The 18091-nt window shown below is 36.5% G+C and overlaps 1 protein-coding gene across 1 annotated transcript in view; it reads right to left on the bottom strand.

Moving 5' to 3' along the window:
- Positions 1-3339: 3339 nt before the first annotated feature.
- Positions 3340-18091, bottom strand: part of LOC136830913 (putative ankyrin repeat protein RF_0381) — a 25217-nt gene continuing 10465 nt past the window's right edge. Inside the window, exons 2-15 of the mRNA XM_067090886.1 lie at positions 17006-17140; positions 16555-16638; positions 15290-15403; positions 14781-14876; positions 14493-14582; positions 13573-13659; positions 12571-12654; positions 10319-10405; positions 7888-7992; positions 7139-7279; positions 6104-6202; positions 5357-5653; positions 4929-5059; positions 3340-4311 (exon numbers count right to left, since the gene is read on the bottom strand). Of these exons, the coding sequence (XP_066946987.1) occupies positions 4066-4311; positions 4929-5059; positions 5357-5653; positions 6104-6202; positions 7139-7279; positions 7888-7992; positions 10319-10405; positions 12571-12654; positions 13573-13659; positions 14493-14582; positions 14781-14876; positions 15290-15403; positions 16555-16638; positions 17006-17140 (1796 nt within the window). The 3' untranslated portion in view covers positions 3340-4065. The remainder of the gene's footprint in view (positions 4312-4928; positions 5060-5356; positions 5654-6103; positions 6203-7138; positions 7280-7887; positions 7993-10318; positions 10406-12570; positions 12655-13572; positions 13660-14492; positions 14583-14780; positions 14877-15289; positions 15404-16554; positions 16639-17005; positions 17141-18091) is intronic.

Here is an 18091-nt window from a genome sequence, read left to right on the forward strand (position 1 = left end):
CAGACTAATGTTCCCTCTTGATTAACTGCTAGTCTTAACTTCTCCTAATTCTCAGTCATGTCTCCAACTTCTACTGAGGGTTTTAATTCTGGTAAAAATTTATATTCTTCTTTGTTTCAAAGACGAGAGTTGACCTTATTTACATACAAGAACTTTCCTTAATTTTAGTAATTTGTGTGTATTTCCGTTATATTTACACAAGCCTTTTGAGAGCTGAAGTTCTTGATCACAGTTTGGAGCCTCGGCCATTTTTTCTAGTCTCAAAAAGCCAGTTTCAGGCAAGATTTTATCATCTGGATATTCTCTGATTTTACCATTCACAGGATGAAATAAAGCGAATAATATTCACATGATAATATTCAGTCACACAATACAAGAAAATCTGACCTGCGGTTACGAGAAGTCCAGTGATTTCATGGATATACTGTATATCTTTGGAAAGTTTAATGTGATGATAAATAATATTACCAAGGCTAGGGAGAGCATTTTATTCTGCGAGCTCTCTAGGTTATTAGCCTCATATTCAGGTCAAGGCGGTTTAAACTATTAAAAGAGGAAGTTTACCCATTCATTCGCGCGTACATTATTTTCTTTATATTTGTAGTACTGCAGTAAAAAGTTGGGCTTCAAATATGTTGGAAACCACTTATACATTCCTGTATAAATCCAATAGTCTCAGATTCTCTATCTAATATCATCTCGTTATCGTGTGTGAAATTTTTAAAAAATGGCCACTGATTTTCCAATAAAATATTGTAGGTATTCAAGAAGCTGCTGGTGCACTAGCTTTATCTGTTCTTTCCTTCAGAGAAATGGCAGGTTTGATGCTCGTCAATATAGTCTAAAAAGACTGTTCATCTTTTTTATCATAGAAAACGGGTTCTACCCGCGCATGTTATTTCCTCTTTCTGGCGGTAATGTTCTTGTAAGGTCCTGATTAACATTTTGTGGGACAGCATGATAACTTCACGAAATTTTACACGTTCCACTATTTACCATGGACGATGTTTCTGCATCACAGAAGATTTAAATTAACCTTGATTTGTTCTTTCGTGGATTTATTCTTTCTGGAACCTCTACGTTACTCTGTTGGGATTCTAGCTGAAAGATGCCTCCGTTTCACCTGACTGAAATGCGTATATTTTTTCCACATGCTGGCAAAGCTGTTTCATGTCTGTTCCTACTTTCAGCATTTTTATGTTGCGATGACGTATCTTTTCTATTATTATTGTCATTCACCTCACTTCTCAGGGGTTTGTCTACATTTATTTGCCGCTAGTCATTTTTTTTCTCTTGACTTCCCTTATTTCATCATTACAGTATGAACAGCTTTTTTAAACGTAAAATTCTTTCACAATTATTAGACGATATGGGTTGTATTTAGAAACAAAGAATTAAAACTTTCACTTTCAAGAAACAAGAATAAAACTTAAATTTAACAAAAATTTAAGATTAATACCATAAGCCCCCGATATTGAAAAATCTTGGGTAGTTCTTAATCTTCTTGCATCCAAACAGAACTTTCTCAGTCTGTCTAAACAACTGCAAGATTGGACGGCAACGACGTCACAAAATAGTCTCAGTATAATAGGTCGGCTAATTGGACAACTTGATCTAATGATAAAAATATTGCCAAGGCTAGAGAGAACTTTTTATCCTGCGAGCGTTGGAGGTCAATGACATTATCTTCAGGTCTGATAACTTAAATTACTGAAGAAACAGTTTACCCATTCACTCGCTTTTACATTATTTTTGCTATTTGGGTTATTGCAGTAACAAAATTTGTTTCTATTGCGTTGGGAATCACTTATACATTTCTGTATGAACTTATGCCTAATTCTCTGTATCTAATATCCTTTCTTTATTAGTAATATGTCTGTCTGAATATATATATATATATATATGAATATATATATATATATATATATATATATATATATATATATATATATATATATATATATATAAATATAAATGTACAGTATATATATTCATATTTCAGTAGGTTTCTTCAAAATAATTGAATATTCAAAAGAAAGCTCTCTAAATTATATTTCTTCTTAATAGTGTATCCACTTGTATAATTTATTCTTGCTTCTTTGTTGTCATCTTAACGTTATCTGTGGTAATAATGTGGGCCTTGGTAAAGTATGCATTTTGTCTCTTCAGAATTGGAGTCTTTCATCCTATGGTCTTTCCAATAATTTAAGCATACCAGGTGTCCTGCTCTTGTTACCTGCTTATGGCCAAATTTACGGCACTCAAAGCATTGCATTACAAGAGTGCTGTGGTATCTGCAAGTCAAAATAAAAGTGTAGAAACTTTTGTAGCAAATTTGAGAATTGGGATCCCCTGACCGATTGTGCAGAGGATAGATGATGTATCATCTAAGGATAATTTCCTTTAAATAGCAAATAGTGCAATCATCATTCTTCTGAGGACACTGCCAATGCTCCGTCGTTTCTTAGCTAAGCTTACTTAATTTTTCATGGACACTTTGTCTTTGGCCATTTCTTATCAGACAGTCCTGGGTACTAATCAGGGTGAATGTTGTCTTTTGGATCCGATTTTTCTTTCCACTATTTCCTGTTTATTTCTCTTTGGTCCACTTACCTTCAATTATTAATCATTCAGTTAAAAATAAGTTCCTCATTGGATGGGTTGGTATCGTTCTCGGATAGCACTCTGCTGGGCCCGCGTTCGATTCTCCGACCGGCCAATGAAGAATTAGAGTAATTTATTTCTGGTGATAGAAATTCATTTCTCGTTGTAATGTGGTTCGTATTCCACAATAAGCTGTAGGTCCCGTTGCTAGGTAACCAATTGGTTCTTAGCCACGTAAATTAAATCTAATCCTTTGGGACAGCCCTAGGAGAGCTGATAATCAGCTCAGTGGTCTGGTTAAACTAAGGTATACTTCACTTTAACTTTTAATCAAGGTAATGATCTATACGCGTCTATTTTTTATCATCCACAGGAAATTATTTATTCTTTTATGAAGGTCCTGTTTTTTGTAAAAGGATTTCTGAGGCCCTGGCATGGACTTGTAGTGTTGTAAGGTTTCTTTCCCTGAACAACAGAGTTAATTGGTTAGTTTCTTTGTTGTTGCAGCTCATGAATATGATCTAAGATCAATTTTATTGACATTTCCTCTGAACAGAATATATAAATGTTGTCTGATTTCAATTTGTTGAGACAACTTGAGGACAGTGCCACATACAAAATAACTTATGAGAATTTACCCTACTTTAACAATTTATAAAGCAATGTTTTGTGATAAAACACAGCATCACGTTCAGTCTTGGTCTAAACCATAATGGGGAGTAATGAATACGAGTATTTTAGCAGATTTATATGATAACACATAATTTGCATTTAGCATAACTATGAAATTTTTAGGAATACTAACAATGGAAACATTATGCAAGTTTGCATATTAGTAAACCAACAAGAAATCGTTTTGCAATTAAAGTACTCTTGAAAATATGTAGTACACAGTTTTCAGTTGGAAAGCTCAATCACTGAAGCGCATAAATTCTAACTATCTCTTAACCACTGTGGAAAAAATATTGAAGTATTATTTGACTTTCCTTACCTTAAAGATATCGAGCCAGTCACAATAAGATAAATGAAGGGTACTCATTTCCGGTTAAAGATTTCACAAAGATTTAGGAGATTTGGTAGCTTTTTGTGTGTCTTGGTAGAAGTGAAAAAATGCTGAAATTTACGAGATCAACGCTTTTTTGCCGGTAAAAGAATTCGGTGGTTGGACAGTGCTCTGTATCAGTTATAAATCAACTGTAATCAAATTATGCATGGTTGCTGGACAAACACTGAAGCACAGCCTTTTTGTGAAGGCTGTTTGGTCCTCTCCTCTGACAGGAGAGGAGGAAAACAATATCTTCCAAGACCGCCGATGAAGTGGCCATTATTCTTTTCCACATAAAATAGGAGAGAAAGTCATTGTACACTAAATCCATCACTACTTTTGAATCTGACAGAGTAAAACTTCATAGCCAAATATTTTTTAAGGTTTCGATCTCCATTATTTCATAATTCATGACTCTATAATCTAAAGAGATTTAATAGGTCATGAATTACTATCACAAGGTTTTCAGTGATTATGAATACTTTGGCTGATGTATAAATGTCTACCACAGATATTTGTTTTAAATGCAGTAAATAGAAGAACGCATTAATATGGCTACAAATAAGTACCTGGGATAGAACAAAGCTATTTCTTAGTCTATGATGAGGGTGTTGCGGATCCTGGGTCGGCTTCTCACTTTGACCAGATGTTGCTCCTTGGCACTGCGGAAGGATAAAAGGGTATAAGACTTCTCCAGCCAGCAGTCACGCTGTCCAATCTTTCCTTATATAATGCCAAAGTAAACATGAGAAAATGATAATCGTTGCATGAGTAAGGCTTCGAGGAACAGTCAAAACTTGTCAGTTGGAAATGAAACTGTCAACGGTTTATCTGATTTCAACTACCATGAATGCATTTGAAGGGTATTAACAGGAAATATTATTAATTACAGCAGAAAGGTTGCTTTTGAAAACGTACTCACTTTTCAGTTTACATTACCAGTTTCTATTTTAGGGAGACAAAACCACTGTATTTTCCACAAAGAAAAACAAACGTGATTCTTAAGGGACGACAAAGAATTAGCTGTCAAGTGAACCTTTGTCTTATTCAACGAAGGAAGCTGGGTCTGACTAAATGGCAGAAGAATTCTAAGTTCTAAGCGAGATTTTTACTTTTTGACTACGAGCTGCTACGCTCGATTCCATATAGTTTAGAAGCCAAGGGATGAGTTTCAGCTGACTTTAATTTAGTAAAAGAGAGAGAGAGAGAAAGAGAGAGAGGGGGGCAGTGATATAGCATTGCTCTTCGCATTGAAGAGCAATAAAGGAAGTGGCATTACTTTGTCTTCTTCCAGGACTGGTGTGTATGTCATAGTGGGTCCTTCTCCAAGAACGCATTCGCATTTGGCCAAATATTCCATCCCTATAGATACTTTATGTTCCTTTTGTAATGATGGTTGGCAGAAAGCATCTGAAATAGATGAATAATCAAGTCTTGAATATAGAAAATAAACGATGCATTAGATTTGACACAGAAAATGTACAATTTATATATATTTGTATATATATGAGTGTGTGTGGGTGCGTAAGTATGTAAGTGTGCATGTGTGCGAGTATGTGAGTGTGCATGCGTGTGTGCATGAGGAACAAGTCAATCTTATATATACATAGAACAATGAACAAACTCTTTCTATTATGGATAGATTTTAGCTCAAGCACGTGATCGCATTCAAATCCCACCATGAAAGGGAAGACGGGTGTAATTTACCTTCAATGGTCTTAGGTAATTCCCTTATGCTCTCCTCTAAAAAGATATAATAAATTGCAACGCTGATGTCCGATTCGTCGAAGGAGATGTACCTCAGTCGTTTTTTCAGAGCGGAACTGTTGTTGAACAAGGCAGAGAATTCTTCTGCCAGAGCTTCGTATCCTTCAGTATTATCAGGTGTGGAAGCCAGTCCGTCTGGGAAGGTCTCTTCGATGGCAGCCATCAGTCTTTGCTGCTCTGTTGTGAATGTTGTGTTTTCCTGGGTGAGTTTCATCGCAAGAGCCAATGCAGTATTTCCTTTTGTGAGAGAAAGAGTTCTGACTGTTTAAACTTGGCTTTTGACTCACGTTAATATGATATTTTTGATTTTCATGACACGATTAATCTTGGAATACTGAGTGAAAGCAGAGCTTTTACCAAACACAAAATGACCAAACCTAACCTAACTCACGCTTACAATACTGACCACTCTGGCGTATTAAAATCACAGTTTTAAAGTAAAGTTTTACGTTACCTTTTCGAATCAATGAAGCATAACTTGATTTTTTTCTGTATTTAAGTTTCTTTTGATTCCCTCTGCATTATCATATAACCAACTGTGTTTTCCTTATTACCTTATATTAGCCGAGCAAAAGAAAAAAAGCATGTAGAACATCAAAGTCATAAACTAAATATTCTAAAAAAAAAAAATATTGTTGTGGCTGCAGAGCATGCAACGAGAAAGTGAATAACTAAGCAATAAATTACCTTCGCTATTAACATGAAGTGCATCGATACAGAACCTCAAAAATTCTTTTGCCATCTTCAGCTTTTTGTAGATAACTGCAACTTGCAGAGGAGTATTCCCTGTAGCCAAGAATAAAAGAGAATTAAGAGAAAAACTGAGCGATTTACATAAGAGACAAAACACAGTATGGTCACTCCATCACAACAAGAGACCTTGCGAGAATTACAAGAGATGCACTAAGCTCGTCTCGAATTCTAGTCACTCTACCTTTGACAGAAATCCATATCATGAGTTTGAGTTATCGCTGGAGTAACCACGAATTTATAACTAGTGGTAACTTGTACACCACATTACAGTATGTATCGGCTGATCATTCTGAGATTATCTTAACAACTTGAGGTGTTAGGTTAATTTCGATCATCTTCAAAATTCTTATGATGCAGCCGTGAGCTGCAGGCTCTGGTAATGTCATAACTCACTTTGACTTTCTTGTACCTCTTTCACAAACACTCGTTTATACTAGGGTTGACTCATACGGTTCTACAGTGTAATGTGAGCATGTACGAGTGTTCTAACATTTTCCCACAAATTATCTGCTAATCGGGTATGGTATGAGCACAAGTGTCCAAGTGTTGTACAGATAATAGTATGAGTTATATGCTACGTTATCTAGATTTGCTACGAGTTTGCTACGAAATTAATACGGGCCATTTATGACTTCAGTCAAAGTTTACCTTGAGTCCTACGAAATAATACGAGTTTTTTTTAATGTGATCACGACCCAACGGCAATACAGTAGCCACGACGTTACTAAAACCCCTGCTTTAGGGGTTTCAGTAGTTCCAGCTCTGAACATCACCTGACGGATAATGTACAGAATCAAGGTCCATCTGGAGGTCCCTCTGTTCTAGGTCGTCACAAGCTACACATTTTTTTTAAATTCGTGGGAGCAGACTCGTGACAGTTATTTAGTGAAATCAATAAGCATCATCGTTCACCGTTCGTGGAATCAGCCAAAAGTTACAAATGAAACAATTCATGACTTTCCCAATTACCTGAGGCATCTTTCACGTTGATCTCGGCTCCAAGGTCCAGAAGCTCTTTCACAAATGGGTATCCAAATCGAGCGATCACATGCATAACAGTCCATCCATTTCCATAGAAATCGGATCCTATAATGAAGTCCATCCACGTGTCTTGAAGAAAAGATTAATAATACTCCAGTTAAACATAACAAGTTGGTTCCAATGACAAAGTGAGACATTTTTACATTCCCTGGGTAGTCTAAGGGGGTTCGTTTTTGAGGGGTGAAAATTGGACAAAGCTAAAGATGGACAGCCAGGTGGAAGAGAAAAAAGGAAGGAATGAGAAATAAAGACAGAGCAATGCAACTGGTAATGGAGGGGCGCTGAAGCAAAACAAACTAACTACAAACACCTTTAGAGACATAGTTGGTGGTAGCCTCATATGGAGATTGTGAAGTAAATTTTATATGTTCCTTTATGAAAATGTTCTTCATCAGATTTACAGTCTTGATAGTAATGGTGCTAGTCAATGATGCATTTCTGTTCCTTTCAATCACCAAACGACAAATACCACAGGTGAAAAGGACTCTGAAAGTGATAGACGGATATGGGCCAACTGAAAATGAGTCAGACTCAGGTTCTTTGAAAGAAGCAAAAACTGGATTCATGATGACATGAAGTATTGGAGTTTTCCTTCGTGTACAGAAGAGGGAACGATCTAATAGGAATGTTGCAACTCTACTGACAAGTGGCATCCCGAGTGACTAGAAATGCCTTACCCTCCGTCAGGCGCCCGTTGATATCACCACCGTGCTCAGCCAATAGAGCAACAACATCTATGTGGCCTTTACTGGCAGCAAAGTGTAAAGGATATCCAGTTCGTTCTGAAAATAGCGAGACATGCGAGGAATATCACAATGATAAGATTTTTTTGGTAATATGAATATAATAAAACATAATTTCTAAGGAGTGGTGAATGCAATTTCTGCACTGAATTACAGTGAATATACACAAGATTAAGAAAACATTTTCTTACAAGGAATAAGACTATTAAAAGAATATGTGGCATATGTGCAAGAAATATCAAAGGACTTCCTTACTTCATTTATAACAAATCCCCCATACAAGTTCTACAACATGCAGAACAACACACGTAAAGGAGCAGTCAACTGGAATTCCTTGTTCTGTTGTGCTAATTTGTTGTCAGCCTTTACTGAAATGAATTTCCCACCCGAGGCAAATATCTCTGAATTTTCGTCTGATTTTCCTTCACATGTGACTTATTATCATACAATTCCTATGCCTACCACTACTAACAGATGATGGTGGATTGGTTACTGGCCCCAAGGAAAAGGCTGAATAGCTTCACCAAGGTTTTGAAGCTAAGCAATCAGCTGAGGATGTCCCCTTCTCTGATATTTGTCATCCTGAATCCATTTTTATCAAATTTGCATATCACTCTACGGACGTTAAGAAAATTCTTGATAATCTTGATAGCTGGGGAGGAAATGATCCATATGGTTCTTCCCTTTATTTCTTAAAACAAAGGTTTCTAGCGTGTTGTCTCCCACCATTAGTAGATTCAATAGATTTTTTTATGTCGATGTAATAATTTTGCTGATGAGCGCGAGCTTAGCAGTGCAGTGTCTGCTCCAAAGAGAGGCATATCTGTACACTGCAGAAATTACAGCCTATTTCTATTCTCCCTGTGCTCTCAAAAAAAAAAAAAAAAAACTTATTTTCAAGTCCTTATATAAGTCTGTGAAATCCAAAGAATTGTTAGTTAATAGTTAATATGTACAGAGAAAGCAGGTAGGTGCCTACAATGCTCCTTTAGATTTGACTTGCCACTTGCAGGAGAACCTTGACAGGAGTTTTGAGTGCAGAGTAATTCAAATAGATGTTAGCGCTGCTTTCGCTCTGGTAACTCATAAGGCAGGTATTCTTAAACGTCACAGCCCTGGAGTCAGTGGATATGTTTTAAGATTTCCTCAAGATTTCTTTACAGGTAGTGAGCACCGAGTTGCTGTTGATGGTCATGGTGCGAACCAAGACTTATTGTGTCTGGTGTTCTACAGGGTACTGTTCTTACTACGATGTTTTTTGGTGCATACAAGTGATATGATTGTTTACTTGGAAAACAAGATTGTTCAGTATAGCGATGAAGCAACACTTGTACAATCTCCACTTTCGAGAAATGAAGCTGTCCACAGTCTCAATCGTGACTTGGAGCAGATTAGTGTAGTCGTTTGGGTGTAAGGCTGAACTCCAGTAAAACAAAAACATCGTTGATTAGTAGATCTCGTCCTGATTTTTCACGCCATCCTCCCCTTCAAGTGGATGGGACTGCTGAATGAGTCTGAAGCTTTGACTATACTTGGTGTAACCTTTGACTCACGTCTCACCTTTGACAAACATCTAATGAAGGTGTCGGCAAATGCCGCATGGAAGTTAGGTATTATACATAAGGCCTCATATATTTATAGCAGTGATAAAATAAACGCAAGCTGTTTTAGGTCATCTGTCCTTCCTTTGCTAGAGCAATGTTCTCTGGTGTGGATGTCTGCTTCTGCCAGTGATTTATCTCGTTTAGATAAAACAGTTTCCTAACATTAGCAGCTATGACTTGGACCATCGGCAGATGGTTTCTTGTTTGTCAGTTTTTCATAAATCTTATTTTGACAGAGAACTTTAGTAATCGCAATTGATCCCTGAGAACGACCACATTTGCTTAATACCAGTATGCAGTAAATGTATAAATTTATCGAACTTCTTGCTTCCAGAGATCTTTCATTCCTCACACTATCGCGATGGAAGTCTCACTGAGAATGTTGTGTAATTGGAACCTCAAAAGTTCAAGCAAAGATGCAATGCATTACGACCCTAAAACAATTCATCTTGTACTTTAACAATTTTTTTTCTCTTCTGACTGACCTCTTCTTTCAGTACTTCCTACTATCTTCTGTAATTTCTTTCAAATTGAACGCCATATTTTTAGAAAGATTATAATTTCAAATCGGTGGCCCTTGTTCCATATGAATAATGTTTAACTACGACTAGGATGGCTCGTATAGTTGTTTTAAAACAGAATGTTAGTCATTTGATCCTACCTAATATTCAGCAGGCTAATTGAACACATCGTATCTGGACTGACTACACTGTTGAGAATACAATATCTTTAACACAGATAAGGAGAAAGGAATATCTTACTTTCATAGGTGATTTCTGCACCTGCGTCAAGCAGCGATTTAACAATTTCCAAGTTTCCGCTTGTCGCTGCAGCCTTCAAAGTGCCGGCTGTTGGGAAAAAATATGGGTTTTTTTGAAGGTTTGATCTTAAGAGCTTCATTTTTAAAATACAAAATAGGTACGAATGAAAGTACATAAGTATAGGATTTTGTTTTGTTATTATATGTAGATTCTTGTTTAATTTATTAATATTGTATGACAGAATGTGACATTAGGATATTAGACGTATAATTGCATTGTGTTGTTTTTCTCTGGAGTCACTCCTTTGAGGGGAAATAGGCTATATATATAAATAAATATATACATATATATAAATATATATATATATATATATATATATATATATATATATATATATATATATATATATAGATATATATATATGTATATTATATATATATACTGCATATATATATATATATATATATATATATATATATATATATATATATATATATATATATATATATAATATCCTATTTCCCATCAAAGGAGTGACTCAATGGTTATCTCCACTTCATACTTTTTAACCTTTGAATCATAGCTTAACCCTTTGCTCGGTGAAACTTCCAAACATTTGCCACTTTATAAACCTATACACAAAGTTCTTCAGCACTGCTTGTTCTTCAGCACTGCTTTGAACCCCTACACACACACACTGTGTCATTCTCCTGTGCCTTGCATGCAAAACCTCATTTTCTGGATATGAAGGCCTTTCTTTTCCAGTAACTCATGTTACCTATCCAAACATTTTTAGGTCTTACTAGCTTTCTTCTTCATAACACTTTTGAATTATACTCTCTTTTCACCATTGTCCATACCTTCCACCTGAACGTACCTTCTCAAAATTTTGTGAGTCATCCTTCCACCTATGCTAACTGTTTTATCATTTCTGTGTATCCAATCTTCACCCTACCAATTCTTCTTATACTACGTATACTATGCAAACAGCTCATCTGAACTGCTTTACCCTCTTTGCTTTAATTTGCAGTTAAGATCCAGACTTCACTTCTCTTAAGGAGAGTTTGCTAAATAATGCCTTCACACAGTCCCCCCTTGGCTTCCATATATAATTCAAATCTTTTTTCCATTCTTCAGTGAAACCAGCTGCCTTTTTATTTTCATCTGTTCGACAACTCTTCTCTTCTCTCATCCATCCACCGTCTCTTAATTTGACTTCCATATATCTATATAATTAACTTTTTTCCATCTTCCCACCATCCATATGAACAACAGTTGCTCCATCTTCCTGACCTCCACTTATTCTTATTATTATATCTTATATATATATATATATATATATATATATATATATATATATATATATATATATATATATATATATATATATATATATATATATATATATATTGTAATAACCACCATGCCCTCTTAATTTCTCGAATTCTTTTTTGGATACACTTGTCACTATAATGCCTTAGATCCGAAAGCAAGAAAATGAAGTAATTCTAATGAACACAGCAGGATTCGAACCCACATCCAGAGAATAAGAACAAGGTCACGTCACTTGCCTATGATGGTGAGGCTGGGTTTATTCCACCTCTACTAAACGTGTCTGAATTCGACAGGTATATGTATGAATGAGCGGCAAAAGACTTTTATCCCTCTTGTGGTCAGGTTGGTCACGTGACCTCATTCTGATACTCTGGTGCGGGTTCGAATCCTGCTAAGGACATCAGACTTACTTTATTATTCTTGCATTTAGATCAATGGCATACCTAAGGAGTGTGAGGAATTCCAGAAGTTAAAGAGGGCATTGTGATTACTGCAATTACATACTTATCTGGTAAACAGTGACCGGTAGATTCTTTACACATGCACATACATACATACATATATATATATATGTGTGTGTGTGTGTGATTTGACTATGAACCTCAATACATTAGTCTTAGCACTTTCAAAAATAATACAATTTTAGCAGGATTAGTTTTCATGGGCCTATTCATTATTTCTTAAATAAAAATTTCTGCCGAGAATGTTTGCCAGTCCAAAGCCGGATCGAAGAGGAGAGGTGGAAGTCCTTGCCTTGTGAAATGAAGCATAAAAGACTTTACTAATAGTTGAAAACAATGTTACCTGCATCAAGTCTTAATGAGGCACAACAGCCAACAAAGAGAGTACCTATTATTTGTGGTACTGAACTGTACATGGAATGTAATCAGAAACTGAACTTTATTTTGGGACATTACCATAATTGGGATCTGCTCCGTTGTCTAACAGCAGTTTCATAGTTTTGAAACGTCCATTGCCTGAAGCTTCGTGCAATGCAGAATCTGTAATATGAATTAAATTATTGGTATCACTGAGTGATATATCAGAATTACATAAAGTTTACTCTGATAACACCTACTCTACATCTTATCTCTTACATTTTGAGTGTATCCGGGAATGCAATGGCCAGTTCCCATGAGATATGATCAGGCCTTCCTTCAGATTTTTGTACTGGACAATAAAGTGGTCTCAGCACTTGACGGCTCCCCAACAGCATTCAAGATACTGTTATGCTGTTTACTCATGCAGTCAAAAAAGGTTTCAATTGGTTGTTTGATTGTAGAATTCAAATTAAGCCTTTATATGACTACAAGGGCAGCCAGTATAGCAAAATAAAATTTACCACAGATCACTCAAATAATGAAATGTCAGTTTTGTAGATCAACTTGCAGTATCGAAGGAACACCAAGGATGAAAGCATTCAATGTGAAATGTAGAGAGAATGAACCGCAAATAGGGGAAAAGACAACCTGAAAAGGGAAATATAATGAACAGATTACCTTGAAAAAATTAATCAACCTAATATATTTCATTCTTGTGGTCACTGAACTTTACTTAAGTCAATGTGGAACCATTTTCAACATCAAAACAAGAAAAAGAATGAGATACAAATGAACGATTCTATAGTAATCTTGTAAATATTCATGACATGGGAGTAGATACAATAACGAATGAGCAGTTAGAAGGAAACAGGGAAACAATTCTACAATAAGAGCATACGGTAAACTGTATGTAATGTAATGGCCGAAGAGATCTCTAAACATGTTTCCAAATATTTCAGATATTCATTATGAGTCTTGAAATTTCAAAAGAAATGACTGAGGAGATTTTCCTTCATGTTTCCTCTCCAGATTCGGGGGTATAAGAGTGTCTGTATGTCACTGCGGCCATTAAAACTCAAAGAGGTAGTGAATACATACCCAAATGTTCTTTCGCAGCGCCTGCCTCTATGAGGACTTTCATCACCTCAGTCTGACCAGCTCGTCCGGCAGCGTCTACTATCCAGCCTAGTCATTTTTGAAAACAGAAAGATATCTTTCAATACCAAAGTATCACTGAAAGGAAAATTGCAAATTAATGACTTATTTGATTTCGCTACAAGTCTTCTATTTCCCCAAAGGTTGGTGAATGAGCCAACCTTTTGTTAATGAGACTGGTATTCTTACAGTGTGGGTAGAGAGAGTAAAAAATCTTTTGTTCACCCAATCGTTATTAGGGGAATAATGCACATGCTAACACTTAACAGCTGGTCTACATGCACCTTGAAAATGTTTAAATTAATTTTCTTATTTCTATGACACCATATATGTAAATGAAAAATGTACCCTGAATTGCCATTTAGAAAAACCAGCAATTGGCTTTGTGGCCCTGCGTTTTGCAGCATTAAGGAAACTCGTCTAAATTTACAGTTACTCGTAATCGACCATCTTTGATTTCTTATCTAAAGTTATGGCTAAAGTCTTCTGGTTTGTTGAAAATGTTAATTTGATCTGCTTAAAATGTTTGCCGTGATGAGACCCTCTGGCTCTTCAAGTGAAGAAGCTCACATGTACAGTACAAGTAGGTATCTGAGCCTTCAGGGCTAGAAGTTTCCTGTTAGCCATCCGTCTTCGTAAATGCTTGCCAAAGATTCGCTGAAATTGTGAATATAAGGACATAAAAGTGGTCTCTTCTGTTTAGAGATGAGCTGTGACCAAGCAGGTCAAGACTGTCAGTTTCCCTAGTGCAAGCATAACTGCTCGATTACCCATCGTAGTATTAATGTAAGGAAGATTGCTCCTTTGCATGTCAGTATGTGTGAAAGTTGAGCCGAGTGATTACCGTTTGAAACATCACTCACCTCCGCGCATATTGACATCCGCTCCAGCTTTTACAATTTCTTTGACGACTTCTAAGTGTCCCGTTTGGGCTGCTTTGAGCAGAGCAACCCCTGCAGATGTTAAGAAAAATTCTTGCTTAGTAAGAATTTGCAGGAAGGTTCTTGTTTTCAAAATAAAACTTAAAAGATAAACAGATGAGCCACACATATTTCTATCACTCTAAATGTATGTAACCCGCAGCCTTGAAATAATAATAATAATAAAAAATAAGGATAACAGTGACTTGGAAGTGCAAAATATGGGCTTACCATCATTAAAATTCACATCAACACCGGCCTTGATCAACTTACGAACTGCTTCTAAGTGACCATTTTTGGCTGCTCCGTATAACATGTCCGCAACATCTGTAACAGAGTGAAAATGCTGAGACGCTCTTGCTTTGAGTTAGGAGCGGTGTTCGCCACAATTATTTTTTCAATACAGGAAGACTTAAAGGCACGCAGAGGAAACAATTTAGCATCCGACTACAGAAAGAATAATTTAGTGCCTAACTACGGTATTATAAAAGGGGGATCGAACAGAGCCCCAGAAGCCTTCTGTAGAGATTTATCTTTAATTAACTGTGGATTTGTTTCTCCATTTCAAAGCTCACGCTACTATGTGTATTTTTTAATAACAATAATAATACCAGAAGGTAAATATAAACTTGAGCGACATCACAAAATAATATTACCTGCTGCCGAAATAGATAGATTTACTTAAATACCAGAGAAATAAGCTGGCATATAATGAAGCCATTCCATGCTGTGTTTCTTACCTCTTTGAGATGTGAGAGAGGCACCAGCTGCGATCAGGAGGTCGAGAATATCGAGGCGGTTGTGCTCGGCTGCTAGCGCTACGAGTCTGCCTTTGAAGAAATAGGCTTCGCCCCCTAGAAAGAGGAACCTGTACTTCACTCGGTCCTTTCTCCTACTGTAGAACTAACTCAACTAGATAACAGATAGCCATTACCTAGACGACACATTTTCATCTTGAAATATTGTTAGGATTGTAGTCTGCTCTCATATCATGTAAACCGCAGGGTTTATACTTATTAACAATTATGCATAAATACCTTTGTTCTCACTATTCTTCTAAACAGAGAAGAAATTAGGTACTTATAGGTAGCATCCTCTGACCTTTTCTACAATCCATGTTAGGAAGACCATACTTCAAACTAGAGTACAGTGAGAGCATATTTTAGATTTAGGTGGATAAATATTATCCTGTTCGTTTTAAAATACAATGTAATGCAAATATTTATTACAATGCAAGTAGGGGATATCTGATTACGTTTGAGGAACTAACATTCTCCACTCAGCCTTATTAGCAGCTCCTGACATGAATCGTTTATCCGAGGATTATAATATCTGAGAGAACACAGACTTCTCGAGCAGAGCTCCCGGCTGAAGTAGGAGACATCAGAGTTTAAAACTTTAGTTCTTTCGTTATTGCTTGAAGCTTTTCTTGCATGCTTTGGAAAAATGCTGCCAGCCTTTTCTACAAGATATTTCTTAAGGTATTAGTCTTCTTCTCTTTTGCTAAGGATGTCATCTAATGGATAACATTTCATATTCAAAATACAAGACGGTGAATTCTTTATGAACAATGGATTTCAACATTATTAGAGAATAGAAGTTAGGCTAAAGGCCAAACGCTGGGACCTATAAGGTCATTCAGCGCTGAAACGGAAATTGACGGTAAGAAGGCTTGAAAGGTGTAACAGGAGGAAAACCTTGCAGTTGCACTGTGAGACAAGTGCTAGAGAGGTTGGAAAGTCAGATGGAAGAAAGAATATGAACAGAAGTACAGTAAAAGGAATGAAAGGAGTTGCAGCTAGGGACCGAAGGGACGCTGCAAAGAAGCTTAAGTAATGCCTACTGTGCACAGAATGAGGTGCACTGATGGCACTATCCCCGTACGGGGAAACTAAAAATACTGCAAAAATAAAAATGTGCAGAAATTGACGGATTTGTACTGATTATGATGAAACGACATCTAACAGAGCAATGCGATTATCAGAAATACCAGAACAACTCTTACCTCCATCGGGGTTTGCACCAGAATCGAGAAGAAATTTGACGACTTCGACGTGTCCACCATAAACAGCTTTCCATAATGGCGTTCCTGAAACATTAGCCAATAAGGGCTGCGAATACATTATGTGAATGGAAGTATCTGCGATACGTATCTTTTATCATATCTGCAAACAGGCTACATTAAAAGTACATAGCCTAGCCTAATTATGCAGACCTGCCGAGCAGTGCCTGCTGACTGAAATACTGTAAACTGAATTTGAAAATATACAGCATGTAATTCAGTATGTTTTTCTCTTAAAAGACATTGACATAAATTTCAGTTGGCTTTCAGGAAATGACCAACGTTCAGTAGAGGCAGAAGCAAAACGTTGGCCCAATCCTGCTGAATTCTGAACGCTTTCCGCAACATAAACATTCACGTTTTCGTCAATGTATCTACAGCAGAATGTACATACCACCACCATCATTGACGTCGGCTCCTCTTGAAACAAGAAATTTCACAGTCTCCAAGTTTCCCGCCTGAGCTTCCGCCCAAAGACTCTCTCCTGTAGGTCCCAAAGGCTCTCCGCCGAAAAGAGGAGAAAACGGTACTGTCCAGAAAAAAGAAAACTGGAGTCAAAACTATATGGCTGGTATCGGTATTAACCGGATGTTTATCCACCTTTGCGCGTCCCCTGCTCCGAGGTGCTAGCACTAAACATGGCGGAGGCTCCTGGTGTCTACCAGTTTTTAATGATTGCTTCATGAAGGATCATTCCAACGCTAATCATTGTATGGGGAAAGAAAAGTTATATCAGTAATATGTAACGGTGGGTTTTTATATTCTTCTAATGGTTATCTATTCAATATTGCTTAAACAATTCCAGCAATCTTTTGCAGATTAGGACTTTCTCTTCTTATACAAAATTTTTATTTATTCATAATGGTTATTTATCAGTATACATCAAAGTCATTATTTTGCACCGCTGCACAAAATAGAGAGAACAAATTAAAAGGATTCGAACTGAATAGATGCATGTTAAATAGCAATAAGTAAATCTGAATATATATGAAATACTAATAAACTTTAAATGAAATCTTATAATGCGTAACTGATATCAGATACCAGTAAATAAATCTGAATATACGTCATTAATAACAAACAAAAATAAATAAACAAATAGAGATGAAAATAAACAAGTGAATAATTAATAAGCAGATTGTTAAAAAAAAAAGAAATATACTCCTAAATGTACAGTACCGTTACGCAAGTGAAATTAAACATGATTGAAAGACTAAGGTACAGAGGCTATAGTAGACCATAAGGCTTACGAATGGTAACCACTCGGACAAGTACTCTGAAATGTAGCACTTGAAATGACCAACAGCCCCAAACGACATCACAGATACTCCAGTTAACTGAGCACAACACATTCCTAAAAAGAGGATGAGATGCTGAGCAACTTTAGCTAACCCTGATTCGAAGTTACGACAGCTTTGTCCCCTTTTCAGTTAAAGCTCCTGGCTCATGTTTCTTTGTACTTTATTTGGACTGTGCTTCT

Source organism: Macrobrachium rosenbergii, chromosome 47 (assembly GCF_040412425.1).
Source record: "Macrobrachium rosenbergii isolate ZJJX-2024 chromosome 47, ASM4041242v1, whole genome shotgun sequence".
NCBI lineage: Eukaryota > Metazoa > Arthropoda > Malacostraca > Decapoda > Palaemonidae > Macrobrachium > Macrobrachium rosenbergii.